The 27,432-nt window shown below is 41.0% G+C and overlaps 2 protein-coding genes across 2 annotated transcripts; one reads left to right on the top strand and one right to left on the bottom strand.

Moving 5' to 3' along the window:
• Positions 1-114: 114 nt before the first annotated feature.
• LOC134644879 (RAS guanyl-releasing protein 1-like) lies at positions 115-16,795 on the bottom strand. Its single transcript, XM_063498013.1, has 17 exons — positions 16,518-16,795; positions 15,736-15,911; positions 11,052-11,157; positions 9,523-9,585; positions 9,304-9,435; positions 8,446-8,599; positions 8,071-8,244; positions 7,146-7,262; positions 6,764-7,039; positions 6,285-6,365; positions 5,517-5,621; positions 5,239-5,348; positions 4,647-4,791; positions 4,502-4,538; positions 3,982-4,113; positions 1,378-1,682; positions 115-1,294 (listed from the first exon to the last, which is right to left on the bottom strand). The coding sequence occupies exons 1-17, from the start codon at positions 16,649-16,651 to the stop codon at positions 1,160-1,162; spliced, it is 2,382 nt and encodes a 793-aa protein (XP_063354083.1). The 5' UTR covers positions 16,652-16,795; the 3' UTR covers positions 115-1,159.
• Positions 16,796-20,020: 3,225 nt separating this feature from the next.
• exd1 (exonuclease 3'-5' domain containing 1) lies at positions 20,021-24,646 on the top strand. Its single transcript, XM_063499641.1, has 11 exons — positions 20,021-20,150; positions 20,277-20,342; positions 20,456-20,489; positions 20,580-20,656; positions 21,244-21,317; positions 21,399-21,485; positions 21,574-21,678; positions 21,765-21,845; positions 21,984-22,127; positions 22,211-22,402; positions 23,774-24,646. Exons 1-11 carry the CDS (start codon positions 20,021-20,023, stop codon positions 24,473-24,475), a joined length of 1,692 nt encoding a protein of 563 aa, XP_063355711.1. The 3' UTR covers positions 24,476-24,646.
• Positions 24,647-27,432: the final 2,786 nt, after the last annotated feature.

The raw sequence follows: 27,432 nt of genomic DNA, 5'->3' as shown, positions 1-27,432 counted from the left end.
ACCTTCTTATGGTGACGCTTTGGTGACTCCCGGTGGTCACACTGAGTAACACAGGAAAATGTTTACTATAGAATATGAATTATTTATTAGAACAATAAGAGAACAATACTGAGAAATAGGATGAACCTCGACATAAGTACAATGGCACAGTGTATACGTTGTATTTACAATACATTACATGTACATCACAAACACATATCTCAGCTCACAGTACAACACTCACACAATGGGCCACACTACATCAAAATAGCATGGCTGCACCCGCCATTCTTTTAAGTATCAATATGAAGCCAACATAAGCATAAATAACTCCATGAAAGTACCACTATACTGTACAAAATGTTCCGATATCTCACTGTTCATATGAAGTGTGTAGTGTTTCACACAATAAATATCGACAGAAGCATGTTGTGCATTGAAATGAGCAGTGAAAACAATATAAAGCAATCTGTACATGTGAGCCCTCCCCTAACTTTCATTCTGCTGCTCTAAGCTCAGTGGGTTCCTGTCATTGCTAGTAACGACATGCACTTTTTGATGACCTTTTCCGCTGCTCACACATTTTACTGCAGCCTCTGATTTCCATTTTATGTTTAACATAAATAGCTAAGCTCATTAACTGATCAAGAATTGATCAAACACATTCTGCAAATGCCTTTTTCCCCCTCTAAAAATACTGCATTCCTTCATTCAATGATGCCTTGTCTTTGCACACTCGCTAAATAAATTAAGTAATGCTCAAGCTACTGATTGTCACCTTTCTAAGCTGCTGAAAACATTAAAGGGGCTTGTCCTGTTTACTTTAGATTTGCAATTTAAAAAAGCCTTTTTTAAACCATCTTCCCACTAAAAAGTAATTTGGATAAATGTGCTTTTTAAAACAAAAAACAAAAAAACAAGTTGTTAAATTGCACCATATTTAGCTTTATAAAATCCACCACCTTTAAAGAAATTCCTTAACCTTATTATTGGTGACACACAGATTTTCCTTCCTTGATTAAAACAACTTGTGCAGCGTATTCCCCTTTATATCATGTTATCTTCATCTCATTATACTGATAAAATACTTGCACTGTTCATGATCAAATTAGGATTCATACCTGCTGCCACACGGAGGCAGCACCAGTCCCCTTGCTGAAGCATCAGTGTATGTATAAGTCTAAGAGGAGGAGTCCTCCTCCACTGGGTGGAGAGCGTGCCTCTTCAGCAATGTCTTTAGTATCTCCACCTCCCGCTCTGCCTCTTTTAGTTTCTTACGTAGTGTCTCATTAGCTTTACGGAGCTTCTGGTTCTCCTGTTAAAGAAACCTTATATTAAAATAACAAGTGGGCGATATGGTGCATAAAAGTAGAGTATAATTCATAGTGTGATACTCACCAGTTCCAGAGTTTCATAGGTAGGTTTGCTCTCCTCCTCTGGCTCTTTAGGCTTTTGCACAACAGAAGCTCTGTTTTCCCATTTGGCACAGTATCGCTGTTTTCTTTGGGGTATTGGGCTGGGACATGAGGTGAGGGTGGGTGTTGCTGGGACTAAGAGAGAAGCTGAGGTGGGCAATACTTCAGGTCCATCTGTCTGGGTATGGCTATGGACTCTCCTAGGCCTCGAACTGGAAGTGACTGGGGAGTCCGGGCTCCAGTCTCTCCTGTCATCTGGAGGGTAGGGGAAAGGACATTCTTCTGAACCTGGGTAGAGGAACACGATTAGTAATTATTTCTGTTAATTTCAAAATGCACATTAACAGAATACAGAAACACACATAACAGAAACAGCTATTGTTCTCTTAGCCCTGTAAAGCCTGAACCATGAGCTACATCCAACATTTTTGTGCAATTTAGTGCTCACAGTAGCACTGCTTGTGTCTGATTGTATACAACACATTTTTCAAAAAAACAAAAATAAAAATCACGTTGATGATGTAGAGATCTCAAAAGCTCATGTATGAAATATGATACAACTAAAATTAAAGGGCTAAAATTGACTAATGGTTCCTTTTTGCTGATCACGGTCGTCTTACAAAGCTTACCAATGCGTTTGACTTGGTTCATCAGCATCGTCTCACTGACAATCTCCATGCTATTGTTCTTTCCCAACAGGCATTGATGTGGTTTAAGTCCTATTTGTGCAACAGAAAGCAGCGTGCAGTTTTTAAGTGGGTGCAAATCGGATCTGATTACTCAGCAGCAAGGGGTGCTGCTAGTTTCTATCCTAGCACCACTTCTTTTTGTATTCTATTCAACTAATTACTCTACGCAACTTTACGCAGATGACACTATTGTCTATACATCAAAGACCTCTGTTTTACAACCTCAACAGTTCTGCACTTTGACTTTAAAACTCTTCAAACCTGGTTATCAGCTAACAAATTATTGCTTAGTAAGTCAAAAACTTACTCTATGCTCTTTAGAGTAAAGGAAAACCTTTAACTAAAATCTTTTGCCATAGCCTGAATATTTCCTCCTTCAGAAAGCAGAAAAATATTTACATTGCACTGACTCTAAACTTTTAGACCACATATTGACTTTAATATTGGTATTCATTGTTCCAGACACTGTCTTGTTCATAATATTAAACAGAGATTTGTCTCACTTGCCACGTTACTAGGCACACCTGTTCACTTATCACAAATATGTTTTAAATGCAAAACGCGTGCTCTTCTGCATACAAATACAAGCAGATGGGCATAAAAGGGGCGGTCTTTTGCTGCCCAAAGGTCCCATAAAGCCCCTACTGCAACATGGCTCAACAGGAGCTTTGCATGATGTATATGAAACCGACACATCTGCAGCAGCTGTCTGACACTATCATGCAAATAATGGACCTAAACCTCTGAGCAATGTTTCTAGCACCTAGTTGAATCTATGCAATAAAAAGGCCAAACCACGAGTGGGAACTGCTAGTATACCTTATAAAGTGGCCAGAGAGTGTATATTACCAATTATGTGGTGGCTGTAGCTCAGGAGGTAGAGCAGGTCATCTACTAATTGGAAGGTTGGAGGTTTGATCTCTGGCTGCTCCAGTCTGCATACCAAAGTATCCCTGAATACGATCCTGAACCCCAAGTTGCTCTACGATGCGTTCTTAAGAATGTGAACGCATGTGAATGCTAGATATAAAGCACTAGAAAAGGCGTAGAATGAAGGGGTGTGAATAGTTGAATGAGGCATGTTTTACAAAGTGCTTTGAGTGTGCAAGTAGAGTAGAAGATCGCCCATTTACCATTTGAACTACAGTAAAACGGATCTTCATCCTCGTAATATTATAAATAATTGATTTAGTAGATTTGGACATATTTTGAAATATAACTTCGATTACCCTCATAGTTTAAAACATTCTTTGGTTTCTTTTATTTCATGTTATTAACTAAAAAGCTCCTCTTTAAAGTAACTTTTATGCCTAAAGAGCAATCAGTGATCCTTAAAGAAAATGACTCAGTTCAGTTATCACACCATATGACGAAACAGTACGTCAGAAAGACTAATTTTGAAAGAGCCTGTGTAAATAAGCCCCCATGATTTTAAGAAGTCTCTTAATTAGTCAGCCCATAATAAGCAAAAACAAAAGTTTTTCTGCTCCGAATATAGAAGCATTTTTAAAGCAGGTGGGCAGCTTGAGTTTTACTGTAAGTGAAACTGTTCCTAGCGATAGATGAAGGGAAATCACCCTCACAGCAGACCTGACCTTGCGTTCAAGAATTGTTTTTTCTTACAGCCATTGCAAACTCTTTTTGGCACAGGTGAGAAAAAAACAACTTGTGTCGAAGGCAGTGATTACAGGAAACAAAAACTGTCTCACCGATGAACAAATGGCTTAAAAACTTTCCGCCAGAAGATGGCACATGATACAGAAAATTAGTGATGACTCCATGCCGGATATTTGTTATTGTCTACATATTTGAGGTGAGACTGTGCGGGAACATGTGCAAGAAAAGCATGGTGTGATTAACAGTACTGAGTGCGGGTGTACCCCATCAACACAACCCACCCTCTGAAGTGCCTGTGGTGACCGGCGTAGAACTCGGGGTAGGACTGTCAGTGGCGTTGGTCACTTTGGTGTTCTTCTTGCACTCAAACGCCACCTGGTCCTTGCACAGCTTGTGGCAGTTCATCCCGCAGTCTGTGCAGGCCCAAAAGAATGCACGACATGTCACAACAGGAACCAAAGTTGATCTAGCTTCAATAAACTGACTTCTCACTTCTCTTTGAACACTATCTGTTCTGCAAATGCAACTCTCAGACTCTTGTTTTTGCATGCTTACTGTCAAGCAAACAAATAGTTCTCAGATCTTTAGAAGGACGGGGGAGGGGGAAGAAAATTGTGGTTCTCAGTGCAGTCTCTTTCTGTCATGTGCTGCAAGGCTCAACTAGCAACATGCAACGCAACGAAAAACCACACTCCATTTCACCTGCTCCCCACAAGACAGATTGTACCTCTCCAAGTATTTGAGTTAACTGACATTTGGCCAAAGATACCAAAGTTACAGGAGTGAGAGCACCATATTCACCTTTGCATCTGTAGCCTTGCTTGATGACACCCCATAACTGTCAGAGAAAAGAGAGAGAACAACATTTACGTGAGTAAACATAAAAGAGCAAAACCCAAATGAAAGTTTTTAGAAAACAGCACCAAGGAGGTTTGTGTTTCCTTACAAATCCTGAGCAGTTGTCACAAAAGGTGGGTTTCATATAAGTGGTCTCCTGGAAGTTGTGGACAAAGCCAAGGCCCAGCTTGGAGCAGATGACACTGGCCCGCATAAAATAAGCTGTGATCTCCTCTCTGCTGACTTGGCCTTCCCTGAAAAAACCACAACACATATATTGTAAGCTGATGTTTAAAAGAGGAAACAGAGCTGTGAATGATACAGGATGATTGCAAAAGAACCTGGTATACTAAAAATCTATTAATAGTAATAATTTACATGTTATTTTTGTAGTTTTTTTTTTTTTATTTTTCATTAATGTCTCTCCATATTTATAGATGGCTACACCCACTCATCTGCCCAGTGGTTGTAAAAAACCATATACCACTTAGTGACAACTTTTTTTACAGCACCGGTTGCCTATCAGTTGTGCTGGTTTTCATGTACACATTTAGCAGCAGCTTTATGGTTAATTCCGCAGCTATTTTATGTTTCCGGTTGTTAAGCTCGCCACTACACATCTACAAATGCCACTTTTGCTTCCTCTCCCCTGAAGTCATAAAAAACCTCTGAGCGAATACGTGACCTGTCAAGAGACTCACTTCTCTTTGTCCATGACACAGAAGGAAAACGGAAAGCTAGCAGCGATTTTCTCAAAGTCCTCCTGATTAATGAAGCCGTTCTCGTCGTGGTCGTAGTTCTTGAACACGGACTGCGAATGACAACAAATAAAAAGCATTGTTGCTCAGTTGTTGGCGAACAATAGCGGGGAAGGCAGGCTGTCAGGATGGCATCATGCAAGAGAATAGTTGAAATAAGGAGGTTGGATAACAGCGGTGCTGAGTCGCACTGTGGAGGCTTGAAAAAGGGAAGCACTTACATCGACCATTCTTTGCACGTGTTTGCTGATTGTTCGAGGATCTGGTTTAGGAGCCACACCTGATGCCCAGTCCACAAACACGGGAGGTCTAGAAGGTGTGGCTGGCTGATTAAAAAAGGAAACAGTCATTAAAAACTAGTCTTAGCACATAGAAAATCATGCAAAATAACATCTGACCAAAGGAGTTTCAGTTATCATACACTCCATAAAATAAGGCCAAAATGACGACAAGTTTAAGCAATTTAATTCAATTTAAATTTGTTACGTAGGTACGATTATGAGGGCAAAGACTCTTTTTCTGAGTGTATGGGTGAAACAACCGAGACATTACAGGCTAATTACTGCACTTAAGTTAGTCAGTTTAACAAAAGCATAAAAGTTCACTGTCAACAATGTTGCACGGATGTCAGGCTAGATGTCAGGCTAGGCACTTTCTTATTTTCAGTCTTCAGACTAAGTAATTGCTTCATTTTTAGCACACACGAGAGACAGTGAAATCTATATCCTCATCTCTGAGAGAAAGCAAATAAGCCTTTGCTTCCGTTAAGCATCATTACACTTTTGCTTAACCAATCTCAGGTCCCAAAGAGGTGAAAGGCTTGCTGTTTCAGTCTCTTTGCATTAGGCCAAGATAAACAGCTGCTCTCTCTAAAGAAAGAGAGTGAATAATCCTGCTTCCCAAGACAATCTATTAGTTTGTTGATATGCTGAATTTTTCCAGCTGGTAAACAAATGTTTACTTAAATCGTCTCTGTTGCTATCACTCACAGGTGCTTTGCAGTTCTTGGGCTCCCGTGCATACGACAGTTCATAAATCTCATCCTCAGTGTAGTAAAGATCCAAGGATAGCTGCAAGACATTAAAAAAGCCACATATTGCTGCATGGAAGGTAAACAGAATGAGAAAAAGGTCTCTAGATTTCTCCTTGAAACATGTTTTGATGAAGGTGAATTCAGGTTGCGGGGTAATTATTATCTCTTCACGGGCATGCTGTCATTCAAGTAGGATTAGCACACTGCACTCAGATAATACAACAATACAGCAATCTGAACTCACTCTCATTCACATTCAGCTTGTCACCCACACACTCATAGATCATAGACTCTAATCACACCCACACGAGAAAAAGACAATCCACATGCTGCACTCATTTGCATCTTTGTATGTGTTCAGCGCTACTTGCTGAATCACATGAAGCTGCATAACAATTTCAAATGAACCCAAAGTTGCCATGAGCAGTTCGCTACCGTCAACAGGTGAACCAGGTCCTTGTTGGCATCCAGCCTGGGTGGGATCTGCTGGAGTTGGATCAGCTCGTTGATGTGGTTGTACAGGGCCTGGAGCTTCTGGACGTTCACCTTGTTGTCCTCAACATAATCCGACATGGCCTCATTGACTGAGATCAGGTCTTTGAGGTGGACACCCAGGATGGGGATTTTAAAACCTGTACACTTGTTGTAAGCTTGTCTGTAGTTGTCATAGTTTCTGCAAGAGGACAGCAGGTCTGTCATCTCGTTTAGTACCTGGGGAATGAAATCGTTTTTATCATTATGCTACAGTTATTTTTCTCCAGTATTTTGATCCTTGACTCTAAATGAACTGGACATCGCGTTGCCAGTTACCCTTTACCTTAGTGACTTCACTCGGTACGTGCGACGTGGTGTCTTTCAGTCTGGAGATTGAGCTGTGACATAGGCCTCCCACCACCGCCATTAGTGTGTTGTAGTTGTGCATAAGGTGCAGACTCTGGCGGACATGCACAAGAAACACACGTCAGTCCATTCACGCACACACACACACACTTATAAACACGCGCAATTAAACTTGTTTCAGGTAGCCTTGGTTATATAATCCGCAACAGTAGCATTACATAAGCCACTTATATCGTTGGCTTTTTCTTACTGCACTCTGATGGTTCGCTCTTTTTTTGGAAATGCTTTTCCCTCTCTTATTTTTTATACTTTTTTTTTTTATAAGTTCTCCAGTTCTTGCTGTCACTGGAGCATTATGGTGTGAAATTCGTTTCCACACCCGTGGGTTTTGAGGTTGACAGCAGTGAGCAGCAGCAGACTGGTGCATTAGTGTTGCAAGAGGTCCTCCAGAGTACAAGCCTGCCTAACGGCTCCCCGAAGCCAGTGTATCACTTCTCAGCAGGCTGCACACAGCTTCACGTTGGAGTGGTTTTAACAAGCCAGCTCTGATCAGAGACTACACTCACGAGTCATTTCCCGCTTTTCTTCTCCTACAAAGTCCTCATTGTTTAAGCATGTTCCACTTGGTGACTTCATTAGCTTGCATTCAGATAATATTTTTCTATCGGTAAGATATTTGGATACCCTAAAAGCCTGCAGCACAGCTCCTGAGAATCATTACAAGCTCTTTGACTATGCATAACACAATTACTAACATGTGAGGGGTTTTCAGAGTGAGACAAAAGTCATATTAACACTAGCTAGATAAGGTGCGGAACAACCGCACATAGATTTAAGCGAAGAGGAAATGTAAGCACAGAAAGTATATGTGTAGTGGAAGTGGGGGTTGATTTAACCACTACCTGTGCAACGTGGATAAACTTAGTGAAAACCTCAGCTCTCAGCTGAGCAGTTGGCCGGCTTAGCACCATCAGCTGAACCCACTGGGAGACACCGTTACACAGCGCAATGGAACGCTCCATCACGGGGATGTCCTTCATGCAGCAGCTGCGGATGTAATTCTGATAGTCTACAAACTGGCAAAGAGAGCAGATACAGGAGCATAAACCACTGCACGGAAACTGCAAAGCATTTCCTGTCAGGAGGAAACACCTAATGGTTCTTAGTAAATGTAATTTAAAAAAAACAGAACAAAAACAAAACAGCAAAGTGTTAATGATAAGCTACAAACAGGTGCGCTTGAATGTTCTTTTAAGTTGGCGTGTGTTTATACTCACTGATATTCTGCAGAAGGATTTAAATTCAAGGTAGGTGAGATGCTCGGCCAACTCAATGGGCTCCAGGTGGTCAAAAAGGAGCGACACCTTCCTCTTTTTACTGCTGTTAGCTTTAATCTTCTGGCTGGCTTTCCACGACCAGTCTCGTTCGGTTCTGGAGTACACAACGAAACAAAACGTGACTGCATCAGAAGAAAGGTTATGTAGCAGCAAAACTTCAGAAACTGAAAAGCTGCAAATGGATTTTTTTGTTTGTTTGTTGATTCATGGAAGTCTCCCACAGAGCGTTTCATTACATTTATTTGCGGTCACTTCCTAGAGAGAAAAATGGTGCAGCTATAAAACGTGCAGTTTGGATATGACTGAATCAGTTTGTTCCAGTTTTAATCTTTTAATTCTACAGTTCAATGATTTTAACAAATGTAAGTATCTACCACTTTTAATAATGTTGCTGCTTTAGTATTGGGCTGTTGATCAGACACAATAAAGCATGTGATATGCGTGAAATTGATATTTCTCACATTATATATATAAAACAACTCTTTGCATCACTAATTATTAATTGGCAGATTATTCTCTAAATATAATTATAGTTAGCTGCAACATCAATCTGAGTATTTAACTTAAAACCGTGCAGTCCAGTTTTTCACAGCAACTTAAATGATAAACAACAACAACAACAACAATAAAAAAAATGGAAGATTTAGCATGCTTACTACGGGTCTGTGTTCTTCATAGTGAGAGTCTCTATTCTTGATCGTGACTGATTTCAGTACTTTTATGACTGCAACAAGCCACCGAGAGTGTTCTGTAGACCTAATGTCTCAGTTGGCCAGCTGGCCGGAGATTAACACTTACATCCATTTGGTCTCTAGGAGAGAGCAAAGTCGCTCCTGTCCATGCTCTCGGATCAGATCCCGAAACTCATCCAGGCTGTCTGACAAGCTGTGGTGCAACCGAAACATCATCCAGAATTCCTGGATCCAGTGCCTGTAAGAGTAAAGAATGATACCAGTGTGAATGAGATGTAAAAACAAGCCAAATTGAACTCTGAGTCGGTGTATTTGTGGGACTGACCTGATGAGGTAGCATATCCTCTGGCACTCTGCTGGCTGCTCGCTGTCTACTGCCATTTTAAATGTGAGGACTTCAGTTAAGGAGCAAGTGACATGAGCATAAACCTGATGAATCTGAAAGTTAAAGCTTGGATTCACTGCTGCTTGTCTTGCCAGCAAGTTATTCTAGACAATTTTTTTCTGGAGTAAATAATGAACATATGGTTGATGTGACTGTGCAACTTCTTTCCAGCAAACAAACTCATTAATAAAAAAAAAAAAACTACAGCAACTAAACTGAAAAGGCAAACACAGGTGACATTTGTTAATGTGGGAGGAGGCGACTGCATGAAGCAAAACTCCCGATGAGCATCACGGAATGAATCACTCTGGCTTACAGAGGTAAGAGAACAACAAAATGCACAAAGAAACTGCAGAATCGGTGCCTCGGATATTGTAGAAAAACTGATAATATATTGTTTTGCGATGGATCTTTAAACGTGCGGCAATTTAAACAGTGCTGTCAGCTCGAAAGGCTATTATTCATTCCGGAGGTCACTCTGCCTTCCGTTTAGCACGTGTTGCACAGAAAAACACCGCCCTCTGAATTTATATCCAACCGACAGTATAGCTCTGCGCTGGCAGGAACGAGATTGCGGTGAAGCACATAAAAAGGCTAATTGCGTCATAGGAGCAGAAGAAGTGCCCACGCAATTCCAAGGCCAGACTGTGATGAAGACTGTTAATGGCCCCCTGTGCCTCTTCCCTGATCCTAACCCACACACTGTATTTATTTGATGCATCCTTTTGGGTCTCGGGCACAGAACGAGAGGGTTAAAAATAGCAGAGAGGGCCATTCGGCCGTGCGTGCATTGACGTGGGTCTGCGCGAGCGGGGGGCTCTTTAGGCAGTGGAGGGTCTGTGTTTATATATAGCTGGAGAGAACTTGTATGTGAAAGAGGCAGAGGTAATTAACACCTGAAACCACAAGGCTTTCTCACGGTGGGGCTGATAAGCTCCTCTGAGGGGCTTTGTGATGCCACTACTGTTTCCTGAATGAAAGCTGAGATTATAGATCCTCCCCACAAGTCACAAGGCATTAAAAAAACATGTTTTTTTTTCAGTGTGAAGCAGAGAAAATAAAAAAAGCACTGAACCAAACATTCTGAAAGAGACCAAAATACAGAAAGGTAATAGACTCCCCGCTATTGAATACACCAGCTCAGAATAGAGGAAAGTTGCACACTGAAAGCAACTGATGTACAAAATCTAAAATGTCTGACAGGAGGAGCAAACACGAACTGCCACTTTCCTATCACATTTTACACACTGACAGCTACAGGCTGCATTGTGAGCCAAGTATGAACTTGACTGCGTGTTGCTGTTGACAACCAAATGAAAGCAGCACACGGCAGAACAAGTGGTCTGATCTTGGTCTACATTTTCTGCCCAGAATTGGCCACTGATTTGTTTGAATCACGTTCCTGCCTTGTGACAGCAGCTCCCCCCCCCCCCCCCCCAAGCTTTTATGATGCACTCCGCAAAGGATATAAAGAGACAAGTTTGTCCAGCAGATCACCGGAGGAGATGAGGTGACGGTGCATGGTCAGGGTGATGTTCAGCAAGTGGCCGTTCCCGTTTACACATCCGTTTATGTCTGCAAAAGAAAACGAACGCACACGTGCTCGAGTTAGGCGTCACCGTGGTAAAGAGGAGGAGGTTTACAAAAACGCAGGCCACACTCTCAGATAAAACCCACTCTGATGGTGAGAATTCTTTTGCCTGCCTTTCATCAAATATAATCAACCAGAGCACATCAAATGTACTATTAGAGCTGCTTTGTTTGTTGTTGTTGTTTGATTATCAGAGATCAGATGGGGGTTTGTGGCACGGTTTTTGTTGCTTTTTTGGGGGGCTGGTGGGTTTTGAATATCAAATGAATATCAAATGACTCAAAGATGGCATATATGCAGTCCGTTTGGCCTCTCAGGGCCACCGTACATATATATATATATATATATATATATATATATATATATATATATATATATATATATATATATATATATATATATATATATATATATGTACCTTTTTTTTTTTTAAATACAGAAGCCGCTACTAGTACTAAGATAAACCCCCTTTTGGTTTCGCATCATGTTTAACTCAAATGTGGTTTTCAGATCCATCACACAGTTTTCTCACAGAAAGTTAATCGCATAGCTGATGATGTTTTGAAGGCAAACAGAATAACATGTTGCCATGATGTTTCTTGCTTACAGCAAATAAATCTGGATCAAAATGTATATTTATGTGGGAAAATGCAGGCCAAGCTGAGGGGAGGAGTTTGAAATTTTGATATTGTGAACTAACAGAATAAACACACAAATTTTGCAAGCTATATAGATTTTGCATTCATATAATGTGAAGACCAAATATTGTATTTCAGTGTTTTCACAACTTTACTCAAGTGAAACTTCGTGTTTATAGACTCACGTAACAGTCTTTGTGCTCTTGCGTCTTCCGCTTTTTCTCTTGCAGCATCTGCTAAAACTGTAAATTGTTATTTCAGCTACTTTTCTGTGTGGTATCTTTGAGTTTCAGCAGCGATGCACACATACATCACACATCTTTACAAGCCCCTCATTTCTTATAATATGTGTTCACTTTGCAAACTGGAGCCAATCAAAATGTGGGACATTATGTCAGCATGCTGGACAAGAGATAAAGATGCTGTAAAGTCCAGAATAATATGAGACGCTTGGCCACCCTATCCCAAGCCAATAGTCTTGCATGCTAGATATGTTGGTGGGATGAGGGTCTATGGATCAATAGATGTTAAAGAAATACCCTCCTCATTCTTCATTTATTTTGTACTAAATAAATCCAGCATAGACATTTTCATCACTTTACAAGAGACAGTTAGCTTAAACTTATGCTCACATTCTAGTGCCATTACCTTTCCGTTGAACGCTTACCTTTTCCTCTGATTGTGTTTACTTCTGCTGCTTGCCTGTCTCACTACCTTTTTTTTTTTGCTTCCTTTTTCCTTGCATGTATCTGACTTCCTCTCTTTGTATGCAGACCACCTTTCCTTATCTTGCTCGTCTGACTCCACGCTATGACTGACATCTCGAAACCGCGAAAAGAAAGACAAATTTCTTATCAATGACCTCTTAAAATCGGACGAGATGAGCACAAAAAGTGATTTTCCCACACACTCAAACAAACCACTCATCTTCAGCACAAATTCAAAAACCACTGTATCGTTCCGTAAATTTGCGGTTGACGTAAAAAGGAAGTGAATTTAATAGCAGCTCTAGACTATTTGTGTCTTTCTTCCCCTGTGCTCCCTGAAAATGGGCTGAAAACCTTAAGAACAACATTTGCGAAGTCTCAAGCTGCATGCTGTTTCCCTTTAAGCTTTGCCAGTGTCTTTACACCATCAAGGACATCAGGCGTCTGAGGACCCACTTTTAAACAATATCACCTTGGAAATACCTTGGACGCCATGGCAACATGTTTTCTAATCTTTGTTATCTGTAAGCAACTTGCCACTGCTGCCGCAGCTGACTAATCCATCCCTCATATCCTGCATCGGGTGTGTTTGTGTTTGTAACACGCAGGCTCTGCCATCTAAACCCAGCGAATGTCAGTGACCTTAACCTCCAAGTCATTAAGAGAGTAAAAGAGACAAGTGAAACACAGGGCTGCTCATAAAATGACACATGTGATACAGGTTGCAAAAATTTGGTGCAGTTAAAGTTAAGACATATGCATGCAGAACAATTCCCACTCCTTCTTGGCATTTCTGGTAAACACAGATATAATAAGATTGCTTTAATCAAATTATCAGTTAATACTCTCTTAACTTACTAACACTCAGAGTCAGACCTACTGTAAAATAAAGCACAGCAGGAGGCTGTGAGTCTCCACAAGGCAAACAATTACGCCATACTTTTTCACAACTTTCCAACCACTAACCCTCCCTGTGCAGGGTTAATTGTGGGAGGAAATCCCCTCTGGACTGGCTGTTAGTGACTGGAACATTAGGAAAGCTGCCGCCCGGCGAATGATGATAAACACTGCAGTGGGCATGCGGCCGGTGGCCTACTTTTAAGGTTATCTTCGACATTCATCGGCCGATCCAAACATGCACTTCATGTTTCCTTGTTTTGACAGAGGCTATCAGATTGGACGGTCCTTTTGTTTTAGAAGAACCCGAGTCAGATTGCCATCTCTATGTACTCTGGGCAAAATCTTCCATAATATTTAGGACTCTGTGAAACTGTGTCTACAACACTGTTTCCATTCGTACTTTACAACAGTGATTCCCAAGCAGGAAAAAAGCAAACAAATAAACAAAAAAACTACTTAGATGGAGAAAGTAAAAAAAAACAACTGCATATAAACAAATAGAAAATGATTAATTAAAAGTGGATTTAAGTGGTTAAATAAACTAAAGGCTAAAGCTCTCTGAATATAAACAGCTTAAAAATGAAAGAGTAACTTAAACCGTTATCTAACAGCAAAAGATGTGAAATAGATGTTGTGATCTGTATGCAATATGTAGTTATGTAAAGTCATGAGCAAGCAAAATTAATACATTTTAACAGAAAGCCAATTGTAATGAATTAAAAAAAGCTAAATGTCATGGCTAAATGTTTAATAAGTAACCATTAATGTTATATAGCTACAAATTGGGATTTGATGTTAGTTAATGAAGTGTCCAAGCAGTAGATACATTGAAACAAAAACATTAAAATTAAATAAATACTGAAACATCTGCACCCGCGTTTATGTGGGAGTAGATGGGTAAATAAATACAAAAATAAAAATATTCTTATGCGATAAACAAAGTGTTGTTTTCTTCACAGCTGTGAAGATTGAGACTTTCCATCAGGCCAAAAAAAACCCACCACTGTTTCCTGACTTATATAGCGTGTCTTATTCTATTGGCTTATAAATATTTTGCAAAATTTGCAAAAAAGAGGCAAATTAAATGCAAGCAGTACTGTAATAAACAAAAAAGAAAGCAAGAACAAAAAAAGAAAATATGGGTGTGTTCTGAGCGGTCGGCACAGCCCGGTGTGGTCCAAGGAGAAAGATGATGTCAACAGCTATTGATCCACACCTCACAGTGCTCTGCATTTCAAAGGCTGGTCAGCATCTGAGGACTACCGTTCAGGGATCTGACCTTTCAGCTCAGCCAGGCTTGAAGCTGCCATCCGGTAATCCTTCAAATAGCTCTTACGTGCACTCTCACATTTGAAAAGGTGGAAGGACTCGAGGACCTTAGGGGTCCCCTGTGATGTGAGTCAAGAGGACCAGAACTGTAATGCATTTTATCAGGAGAGGCTGTGCAAGGAAAACCCCAGTCATAACACATTATCCTGACAGAGAGACACTGTCACACACTGAGGGTGTAACTTTCAAGTGTACGGGGTCTATAGGGCTAAAGCCCTTCACACTGATTCTGTATCCTGCCAATGGGAAGCCGACTGTGATTAATAACTGCATCTCTGCAGATGAATGTAGTTATGAGATGTCATTTTATGTGCAGTCCATTGTAACACTTCTCCACTGCTCTTGCTGCATTTGCGTAACCAGGCAACGGCAGTTTGAAAGCTTGTCTCTTCAGAGATGCAATCACCATAACTCAAAGAGCACTCCAGACAACTCGATGAAGCCAATGATATCTGCTTGATTGATCCAACTATAGCCTACACAATCACTGCTGTGCTGTTCTTTCATTTAAGTACGCCCTCTATATATCATGCAGCCGGTGAAATATTAATGCACAATTAACAGAGTGCAGCAGAAAGCATTTCTAAAAAATTAGCAAGCCTCAAACACCGTGTCCTTCAACATTAAAGCACAAAATCAGACCGACAAGAGACTTTATCTTCAAACCATGAAATCTTACACTAAACAAAAATAAAGTCAGCCTTGGTAAGAAATCACTTTTTACTTTCCAACACGAAGCACTCCCTTCTTTCTTTAGAGGCCTGCCTAAACTTGTTGCTGGTGAGAGAAAGTGGTGAGAAAAACAGACTCCTTAAGCTACAACATTCTGTGATCTCGCTTAACCTGAAGGTTTAATGTCTTCTGATATCCGAAGGACTGCATAACCTGTTACACAACCACAGAGCACAAACACCCTCTGGAGTCTTTTGTTCACTGCAGGACTTCACCTTGTAAAACAAACCAGCCAAGAAGGTCAGCGCTAACTTACCAAAAGACTGCAGGCAGGCTTGGATGAGCTCCTCCCAGCTTGCGCCCTTGGTGAGGTGTCCCAGAGGCATTACTGATTTACTCGGCGGGGTATGGGCCGGGCTAGGTTTGTGGAACCTGTGAGGCCGACCTGGAGGAGAAACTCTAGACCTGGAGGTGCATCCTTGAGTCACTCTCCTTGAGAAACACCAACACAAGAAGAACAGTGAGGGGAGGAGGTGGTACAGGAGGGTTAACTGCAATGAAAGCGTGCCTTTCTCCTTTTGCTATTAACATGTATGACTGTACATGCACACTCCTTAAACCATGATTTTACGAGAGCACAGGTTATTAGCCCACACGCATGAAAGGATTTGTCCCACAGTCACGCAACTCGAAGGTGTTATTTACACTTAAGAAACCCCCGTGGTGTGTTTTGCTATTCATTGTTCTCATTTCCTTCCTTTAACTTGGGGAAATACCGGCTGATTGCGGACATCCACATAAAACTCTCGAGTGACCAAAGTAAAGAGCTTACAAATGGAACAGTTTTACGCATGTAAGCGCTTAAAGCGTAGCAGGTCTGGCCGCAGAGAAGCGGGTGAACTTGAACACGCTTGTGCGCAATAACAAGTGGAAAGCATCAGTTTTTGACACCATTTTGGCCAAGATTACACATTTACTATTAACAAATAGCTGATAGCAGGAATAACCGGGATACCTTCGATCAGGTGCCCACGTTTTCACCAAAGAAAACCAACCAGAAACTCCTCAGTAAAAGCACAAAAAGATGAGCCGACTTACGCTTCGTCTCTGCCCTTTTCCTCTGATGTTATACTTTCGTTTTGGTTTTCTTTTGACTGACATCCCATTGCGAGGTACTGGGCGACGAGCGGTTGAACTAGGCTGTCCATCTGTGTCCTCCTCGATGGGAGCATTACATCGCTCTGCTGGGCTCGGTGCGCCTCCGCGGTCTCAGAAGCATTGTGCTGACTCGTCAATGAACGTTACACAATTAAGATTCACCCAGCCTGTCTGTGAGTGGGCGGCCGTGCTGCTGCTGTCGGGCTTGTCACTCACACGGAGTGGACTCCGCACTTCACTAGTCATTATACTTGCGTCAAAAGTCGTGCTCTAGATTTATACTTGAAGATTTTAATCACGGAAGCGCCGCAGGGGGGGCTCGTTGAAGTCATTCCATCCAAGAAAATGAAAAGCACATATTCCTATTATCTCGCTCTTTTGGCACTCTAACAATGATTTAGAACTTGATCACATATTATTTTTAATTTTTTTAATTTTCACTTTTTCCTGCTATTCCATAACAATTCACATTACATTCACATAAACCCAGAGGTTAAAAAATCCCTTTAATATGAGTACATTCTGGATAATCACTGCGTAATGTGATTCTTCCTTTGGTTTACTAAAAGATGTTGTTTGTTCATTCTGCAGAACAGGAAAGGGTGGATCTTCCTTTAACAGATAACAGAGGTTGCAGGTTCCATTACCACTACAGCTTAAATCCGGGATTGTGTTATTGTGCTGTAGGTGGTCCAAAGAAGATGTTTCCTGAAATCTTTCAGGAGCTTTAAGAAGTCTTATCACCTTCATCCAAACGTAGATAGGGTGATTATGGCTGCTCACATTTTACTCCAGAGGCCACGATTATATGAGATCTGAACGTTTTAAATTGAAAATAGTCTCATTAATTTTAAACTGAAGCCCATTTCTGAGATATTTTTCCTCAAGTGAGAAATGGCACGTACCTGAGTTGGTTTCTAAATTACACTCAGGCCAGCTGGCAAGTTGAAGGTAAGAAGAAAGCCTGAAGAAGTTTGATTCTCTAGTTCTACCCCCCTGTCATAAACAGATAAACAAATGATCATCCAAGTCATACTAAATCAGCTCTGGAGCTTTGCATTTGAATTTTCTGTCTGGCTTTAGCGCTACACTAAAGAACACCATAAAAGAAGGATGCATACACATCTGTGAAGACTGTGATGTAAGAAAAGCTGAGGCATCTCTGTCATGAAACCTACTATCTCCACTCCCTGTATGTAGTTCCCTTTAGTCATCCAACTATAGGGGAAGGGGCACGCCTGAACCTGAAAAGGGGGAGTTAAAAAACATCTTAGTGGGTGATTATTGTTTCCTTCTGTAATGCTTGTTTCGTGACAAGAGAATTTTTCGTGTTTATCAACGTCACTTGCAATGTGAATCATGCCCCTTGACTGAGTGAATTCGACTGGCATCAAAGCGCTATTAACTCCACATCAACGGATTTAAACACATGAGCCACAGACGGCAGGTATGAATATAAAAGGTTTTGAAATCCAATTATTATGTATTTGTCTGTATTCATTTTAACTGTGCAGGTTTAATCTAATTATCTAATTATCTATAATCTTAAAAAAAATTGATTTGTACTTTTCTCTGTGTGTGTGTGTGTGTGTGTGTGTGTGTGTGTGTGTGTGTGTGTGTGTGTGTGTGTGTGTGTGTGTGTTAGTTGGGCTATTTTAAATGTGAAAATTAACACACTGGTCCATTGTTCTCACTCACACACCCAGGATTACTCAGGTCTAAAGGTTTTCTGCTTCCTGCACACCGGAATATCCTCCCTTTGAATAGATGACTACATGCATGCCATCTACAGATGACCAGCAGCTTGGGTTCATGTGTTAGTTTGAGCTCATGGGGCAGAGTGAAGTCATGAGAATATGTGTAAAGACCAGCTGGCTGCTTGTGATAAGATAGTGTATCTGCACCCTTTTTTGTGTCTCTGCTGTTATCGGACTGCTTGGTGATACCTTTACAACTTGCCCCCATGCATCTAAGTGCACTTCTGAAGCAAACTTCTCACTCTCTCTCTGTCTATCTTATCCCAGTGCTACTTGTAGAAATGTGCTGCTTGAGATAAAACACACACACACACACACACACACACACACACACACACACACACACACACACACACTCACTAATTTTCTATTACTTGAAAATACTGCTGCTCTCTGAGTCTCCACCCAACCTTAAACAAACAGAAAAAGGATCCTGATGTGAAAGAAAATGGTAGCCTTTTAAACACATGCCAGGTACTTTTCTTTGATAAGCTGCACTGTTTCAGACATGTGATAAATTTAGGTATATCTGCTGATTGCCATGCACTCCAAGTGAATGTGCAAATTTAGAAACATGAAAATGACATTTGGTGATTAAAGAAAATAAGACACCGACAGTCACACTGTACATCAAGCAGGCTATGTTGTTATTCTGGTAGTCAGTGGTCACTGGTGTAAATGATGTCACAGAGTGTCACATTCAAGGAAAAAAAGAGTCAAATACCTTGGACCTGCAGCCGTTAACTCAATAGTTGAGCTGTGGACACCCCCTGGTGGATATATTGAGTCATCTGCTGTCCAGCTGAGAGGATGATGTCCTTTTGCAGGTACTGGAAATTAGCCTAGCATCTTTTGTACAAATACATCAATCACCATCCAGGAGAAGACAGTACTTTCTGTGCAAGCTCTTTTCTTCAAATCACAGTTTCCCTTCAGCAGGGAGATTAATTGAACTTGGGTCTGACCACCAACCTCTGTAGCAACTGTTTTTGTTGAGGTTTTTTATGCTCATTTGACGAAAATTGAGCTGAACTCGTGATTATGGAGGGTCACGAGTGCAAAAATGAATTTAACAACTGAATTGTTAAATAGTGAATTAAATGGGTCATTAATTAATTAAAAATGGAAATAGAGTACTAAATAATTTATCAAGTGGTTTAAATGATGATAATATAATTGTAATCATTTATTTATATATTAAATTAATTAATCATTTCCATTTTAATTAAATAAAAAGATTATAATAATAATTTTGGCACTCGTACTCTGTCATCCTTGTTTTAAAATGCTGGAAATATGTAAGAACGACCCATAACTAACTTGTGGAGTTACCTTCATTTGTCATGGGAAACAAAAACATTTTTTAATCCCAGAGAGCGTCCCTAAAGTCAGAAATAAAATTTTAAAAAAATCATCGGTTTGTTGCTTTACGCAAAGTTTCCGATAGTCGTAAACGTAATTTTAAAAAACTGTGTTAGTTTTTTTTTTTCTGGTGATGTTTTTTATGGAGTCAAGGCGCTCGAATAATTAAGTAACGAAGAGCTCATGAACGCAACATTCCCGGCCAGCGCGCTAATCGCAAGCAGCTAACAGCCTAGCCGCTAACCGTTGATTAGGGACAAAGATATCTCCAAGTCAACAAGTACACTGTTTTATTCGCTTGAAACAGCTCGTACATGATTTAAAATGGTTGTGGATGATGTAAAACTACTGACTTACTTCAAGGGAGAGAGAATCAAATTGACCCTCAAGGCTTCATCGTTCTTCGGGGTCGTGAAACGTATTTACCCCAACAAAGCTTTGATTTTGGCGGACGGTTAGATGTTTTTAATTAATGTTGTACTTTATTTATGAATTCTTTCTGTAATATAAGAGAGTAAAACTGTTAAAGACTTTATATTAGTGTCTTGGAAAGATAGTTGTGGTTTCTGGTTTGTTGCAGTTGTCAATAGTGATGGCTGGAGTTTTCCCGGAACAAAAATTTTCTTTGGCCATGAGATTCTGAATGGTGAGTTCACTCATGAAAAGTAATACCTGAACAGGTTTGTACCAAGCTGAAGAGTATTCTTTCATTGTCCATTCTGATATCTGGCTTGACTTTTTATATAATTAATTCAACAGTGGAATTTACCAGTGATGGGAACGGTGACCGTGAGTAAGTAAGACATGCATGAAGTGCCACTTTTGGTGAGAATGCCTTTTGCCCTAGCTTGTAATAAATTTCAATGTACAAAACTGTGCACAGAAATATTCACCGTCACAAACCTGAGGACCACTTGGATGTAGCAAAGTTTCAGCCATACAGGAAGACAGGCACATTGGGTGAGTTCATTTATTCCACTAAAGCTAATGATGAACCAGTTACACCAGGGGTGTCAAACCTAAGGCCCGGGGCCCTGAATGGGCTTGGGAAAGCTTTGGAAAATATGAAGGAGGCCTGTATGCTAATGGTCATTTATACTACACCAAAGTAATTAAGTAATAGATGAACACCTAAATTACATGTTTGTTTGTTTTCTACCCACGGTAAAGAAAAAAAATCACAGTAAATTATTAAAAACTTTTAATTTTATAATTAAAGGAATATCTGGTACCAGATTCTTTTCTATAATTTTACGCAGCTGTTAAAACACAGTTGTTTGTTTCTTACAAATTAAGCCAAAAAAGATGTCCTGACAGGATTATTTTCCTTTATTACAACAGCATTTCTTTATTATGCAGAAAGAATTTGACATAGTGTTGAAATTACCCTTTTTTGCTCATATTGAGTCATCTCGGGGATTACATGTGCCGTTTGCATTGATACGAGGTTGTCCGGCCCACTAGGTAACATGAGTTAGACAACCCTGAGCTACACATTTGTTTTGAACATCTCACTTTTGAGAGGATTTTTCTTTTTCTTTTTGCAGATGATGACGAGGAGGAAGAAGAGTACATCAACTTCGTAGTTGTTGATGAGTTTCATGAGAAGTTTGGACCTACTGTAAGTTGATTTGATGTTTGCTTTCTACTGTGTAAATGACTCAGATTTCTTTGACCCATGTACTGTATCCAAATGTGTTAGATAATGCACATCAAGAAACAGCGCGTGATCGCTGTGGGAGCAGAAGGAGTTGAGGTATTTAAGAATGGACGACTGTGTTGGCTGCAGGTGAGAAGGTTGTCGGTCTTTTGGTTTTTTGTTCCTTCTCCATCATGAGAACAGAAAAAGGAAAATAACTTAAACCTAATTCGTCTAGATTGCCACTAAAAACAAAGTATACCTATTTGATGTCCTGTTACTTGGAGCCCGGGCTTTTAAGAATGGCCTCGCCATGATCCTGGAGAGCAAGCACATTTTAAAGGTGACAAATAACTGCATTAGAAGCTCTCTTAAAATTATGGCAGTGATTATGATTACCGTAGCATATTGGTTTGATATTTGTTATAGGTCATCCATGACTGCAGAGCTATTGCTGGATGTCTGATCGCTCAGTTTGGAGTAAAGCTGGCAAATGTCTTTGACACTCAGGTACGTGCGCAGTAGGCACATTATTGTTAATCTTTAGATTATTTTCTAAATTATCCATATTGTTCTTTTCATTTTATGTGTCTCTGTTTTGTCTGTTTGATTGAAATCATTTTTTTTTGTCCTCTTTAAATGTTTTAGGTGGCAGATGTCATGTGCTTCTCCTCAGAGACGGGAGGTTTCCTTCCTGACAGAGTCAGTACTCTCCATGAGGTGTTAAGTCTCCATCTGAGGGTGCCCCCCTCCCAGCTTTCATCTCTTCAGATGAAGTCACAGTTCACTAAGGTACAGCACACAGACCTATCCAGGGTATTTTTTTCTTGTGCTGTATAGGTATTTGGTGCTATAACAGGTCTATGTTTTTACAGGAAGAAAGCGAGATGTGGCACATGCGGCCTTGTCCGTTACCCCTGCTGAAGGTGATGGCTCTATCAGTGATCCACCTACAGCCGCTCAGACTGGTCCTGCTGGACACGCTCATGAGAGACTACATGGCTCTGGTTGATTCCTACCTCAGCAGCAGCCATTACCAGCCCGATGAACTGGCGCACGTTGGCATGGTGGGTAATTAAGAAACAATTAGCTGTCTTCAAAGAAATAATCCTTTTCAGTTTTTTGCTCCAGTCAAAAGTCGGTCAACATGATAGAAACGCGCATGATTTAGTCAACACTGCTGGCTTCATCAGTCTGTTAAAGTGACAGCTTTCTGTCGTTCACGCGTGGGACAGGTTTACGTTGTCCTTCACTGCTTCATTCACACACACCCACGTCAGTAACACACAGAAAGACATTTCTGCATGTTATGTACAGTATTTTCATATCTGGTAAAAATGTATGGCATTGATTCTAGTGAGATGTAACTTCACATTTGCATGTTTGGTTCTTTCCTCCGTCATCAGTAAAACACAGAGTATGGGCCTGTCTCTTAGAAAGTGTATAAGACGGACGTGGCCACTTTGATGTCTCAGTGATTGCTGTGACGGCTACACTGATAACGGTGGCTAAATAATGCTCAGCTCATCACTAAGTTGTGATCGACAAGTTACTCTCCAGTGAATCTTTTGCAGTCCTTCTTTTTAACTGTTAAGATGGCCAGAATTCACAAAGTGGATTTTATATTTTATTCAGCATGATTCGAAAGTAGCGGGTGAGCCAATAAAGTCATCAGTAAAGTGTTTGGTGAGCTCACAGAGCAAGATCCAAGGGCTGTTTTCCTATAGAGTTCTATACAACTGGAAGAATTTTCAAACACAGAACCCACATCCATCTTTTAAAGTGTCAATGCTGCCCTCTGCCCTTGTACAAGATGTCTGAGAGAGATTTCTCTTCCAGATTGGGAATAATAAGGAAAGAGATGATGAGCTGTAAGAAACAGGGTCTATGAGATATGATGCAATTCTCAGATGATTTTTAAGCTGTGCAATTCACAAAAGCACATGAGATAAATGCAGTCTTCTCGGTTGTCTACATATTAATGATCTGCACTCATGCAGACTTATGCAGCATTAAATAAATGTTATTGTAGACCACCGTGGTAAGGTTGTCCTTACCAGTTATTGGTAAGTCAACAAGTCATTGTCAACACTTTTCATTCAATTGTTCTTACAGTACCCTGCTTTGGATGCGAAATGGCTTTAAACAGCTAATATAACTTTATGTGAAAAAGTTAAAAATAAATGAATAAATGCCAAAAATAAACATTTTGCTTTTCCTTTTATCAGCTCTAATGTGTTGCAGGATTTCAGATTGAAATATAACATCCACAGATCACAGCGGGCTAATTGTGCGTCTGTAAAGGTCTTAAATCTGGCATTTTCTTTACTCAAGCATTGCACAGATTTAAACTGCTTTGAGTATTTAATTGACATGTGAGGTTTGCAGAAGTTTAAAGGTTAGCAGTAACCGTCCCAATCAACTGTTTGTATCCACAGGAAAGTGTGTTGGAGTTGCCCAGAGACCTGAGGCAGCTGGAGGTAATGCGTCGCGAGAGGCACGAGTGGGCTTCCAGTCACTATCCACTCACAGAGCAGGGTCTGCTGGCTCGCTTTAGCCCCAAACCTCAATCTTCATCCCAGGCCTCACCTGCTGTAGAAGAAGACCAAAGGAAAAACCATCCAGATGTGTCTGAACCTGCAAGTGTAGAATCTCCTTCATCATCACCACAGGAGCTTCTTGTTAACCAGTCTGCAACTAGCCCTTTGAGGGTCACCAGTGGGCCTGCTGTGGATGCTCAGGATCCTGCTCCTGCCACTGTGTCAGACCTCACCAATAAAGAGTCCATCAACTGTTCTCTGTCAGCAGGTATGGGCAGAGGGGACGCAGGAGTACGAATGGATCTCATGGGAAGAGAAAGGCTCTTTGGGAAAGAGCAGCCATCCAACGCCACTTTTCCTTTCATAGGAAGAGGAAGAGGCTTCCTTCTCCACTTACCACCCACTCAGATCCCCATTGAGAGTGCTGGGGACTTCAAACGTCAGTGTAGTGTGAAAGCGACTGCTTTCCAGGATAAAATGCCAGAGCCTGGCCTCAATGAAAGTAACCCACCTAAAGATGTTTGTGGTTTGAGTGGAGAAGAATCTACATTAAGTCCCCAGCCAATCTCATCTTCACTGAGCCAATCATTCAGATATTAAAGTAGTCATCACAAAGCCTTTATGGAAAAGTTACAAATGTTTACTCTTTTACACCGTGTAATTCCTTAGCATGACCAGTAGGTGGCAGTAAATGTTCTTTTTTTGTTTGTTTGTTTTCTTTTGCAAAGATTTGTTTGACATTTGTCATTTATGTTTCTGGAAAAATAAAAATATACAGGAGTTCTTATTGTATATTACAACTAAATGTTTCATCTTGTGTTTTAAGTCATAGTTGACTGCATTCTTACCCACACGATCAAATTAAAAATAAACTTTCAGCTCAGATGTTTGGATAAATAAGCAAAATTCCAAGTGTTGATTATTTTTTTATCGCACACATTATGCTCTGATAGTATGTCACAATATGTCACGTGTAACGAGAAATGATGGGTTTGGCTGGTGGAACACCAAGTACACCCAGACAACTCCACAACCTCATTAATGTGCTAAACTTAGCGTGATTGATTGCCTGTACAGCCTGTGTTGCAGTTAATTGATTGTGAAATGCAGAAACAGGCACTGATGGATCTGCTGTTAATTGAGCAAAAACATTGCTGGCTGACACTTCTTTTGATTACTGATAATATTAAAAGGGGGGAAAAACATTAGACTTGGTGCAGAGGGAACACAGAGAAGGATACAGATTCTCTGCAGCTTCACTCATTGCTGCTGTTTTAGACGTACTTGATCACAGGTGGTCAGCACCTGCCATATTTTGTAATAACAGAAAAAAAGATGATGTTATCCTGTTAATTTGCTGCTTGACATGCCTTGAAGATTTTGTGCAGCCATTTTTGCCAGAGATCAAAACAAGCCATGGACACAACAGCAGGGCATTTCTGCAGAGCAAGCCCCCCCCCCAGTATTAATCACATCTTATTGCTATGGTTATCTACATGCAGAGGCTTGGGCCCTTTCCAAAGCTTTCTAATTGAAAGCATGAAACAGATAATGTAGGATTTTAATTAACTGGGAGGCAGCCTGACACAAAGCACTGCTTCTCTCTTAGCAACCACCCTGCAACAAGCAGGGTGGATCGTACCCATATGCCTCTTTCAGCCCTCTGAAACGCTCCTGTTACTCGGTCTGTGTACACGAGGTTTCAGCAAGGAACAAAAGGGTTATCGCATCATCTTAATACCGATTTGTGTGATGTTATCTTTGAGCTGCTGCTGCTCTTAAATCCCATCCCACAGCGAGAGAGGATTCATTCCATATAATGTGACTGGAGCTTGCTCCCCTCTATATTTATCTGCGTCAATCAGCAGTGAAGTTGTGGAGGGGTTGTAGTTTGTAGAAGGGGGGTGATACAGGTCTCCGAGGGGCCATGGAGGACAGGCTCCTGTCATTGACCACCAGATTGGAGCTCTTATTTTAGAGGACCTTGCATTTCCTCTCCGTCACAATAATGCCTTATGTGCAGCACTTCCTGTTTCTCAGGCCTCTGAGGAAGGAACTGCGCGCTTGTCACACGGTAGTCACCGTTTCCTCCCTCCCCCTCAGCCTCCCCTCCCCTCCACCCTCAAACTTCAGACAGTGTTATGTCCTTCAGAGAGGAAAGATGACTGCACCTTCAGCATCACAGCAGGATGCGGGCGAGCTAATTTTAGACTAAAAGTCGGAAAGGTAGCGCACAGACATAAACACAAACTTTAGGATGTCCAGCTGTGTTGATTTTGCATCCGAAAATGGAGATCTCAACCGCACAAGACCATTTATTGTTTTGACTGAGCAGTACGAGCCACGAGGCCTGAAGGTGTAATGGAAATGGGTCACTCACTGAACAATGATGAGCACTTTAAAAGTCACACTTTTACAAACTGCATACATTATTCAAAGACGGCAAGGAAGCCACCCAGACACGTGCCGAGCTGCATTATTGATCACCAGAGCTTCAGGCGCTGTTGTGAGAGTACCAGAAACAAAGGTGTTTGTCCTCCTTCCCACCCCACCAGCTTACAACTCTGAAAATGACACGACCTAGACAGAACCTTCCCTCCTCCTGATCGGGGTTAGGCTCGAGGATTTGTTCATAATTAATAGGCCCTTGTTAATTATTAAAAGTGAAAGGACAGTTTAATGAAAACCTTTGCTGTTGTAACACGTCATTAAAATTGATCATCATGTTTGCTGACTAAGTGCTCACTCAGATCATGGTAGATATAGCTCAGCGCTGAAAAAGAAGGAAAGCTAATCAGAGTTTGGACCAGTGGCTCATCAGTAATCAGATTGTTTGTGAGCTGTTTAAAGTTTTCCTCTTGACTTAATCCTGCTACTGCTTTCCTCTGGGACTTTGTTTAGCCTGGGGTGGCAGACTTGGCCAGAAGCGACTTGTTTGATTGGCTTGTTGAAACAACACAATCAGCTGGTCTTACCTGAGTAGCTGCACTACAAAGAACCAGACTGATGAGCAGCATTCAGCAGTTCTGACTGCGCCACGACAGGTTGTGTAGACACGTGTCAACAGAATAATATGATTTTCATTATTAATGTAACCACATGTAATCCCTTTGTATTTATAGGCAGAGAGGCATACAGTCAAATATCAGATTCCACTGTGCCACTAACCGCATCCCTGCAGCCAGTCTTCCATCTGTTAGGAAAAACCCATTGAATCGTGCTCCGCTCCCCCACCCCCTACAGCCCCCCTCCTCTCCCTTTCTTTTTCTCACATTACAGGCAACCCTCCTTTACTCTCCCCAGGTCATATTCAATGGGACAATTAATATTTAACGTGAGAAAGGCCGACCTATCCAGATGGCCTCTCGAGTACAGGCGAAAATGAGAACAAAACACAGCATCAATATTTCAGCCGGCCTCACTAGTGGCATGCACGTATCCCCGCAGTCAGGAAGCTTTGCTCAGGAAGACCCCCTTCAATAAGCACACATTCATTCAAACGCACACATACACAGATGCAGGCACACAATACGCATCTTTATGAACTGCTGCGCCAT

Source organism: Pelmatolapia mariae, linkage group LG16_19 (assembly GCF_036321145.2).
Source record: "Pelmatolapia mariae isolate MD_Pm_ZW linkage group LG16_19, Pm_UMD_F_2, whole genome shotgun sequence".
In the NCBI taxonomy this organism is placed as follows: Eukaryota; Metazoa; Chordata; class Actinopteri; order Cichliformes; family Cichlidae; genus Pelmatolapia; species Pelmatolapia mariae.
The sequence above is the reverse complement of the archived record's forward strand: the minus strand, read 5'-3'. Positions and strand labels throughout refer to the sequence as shown.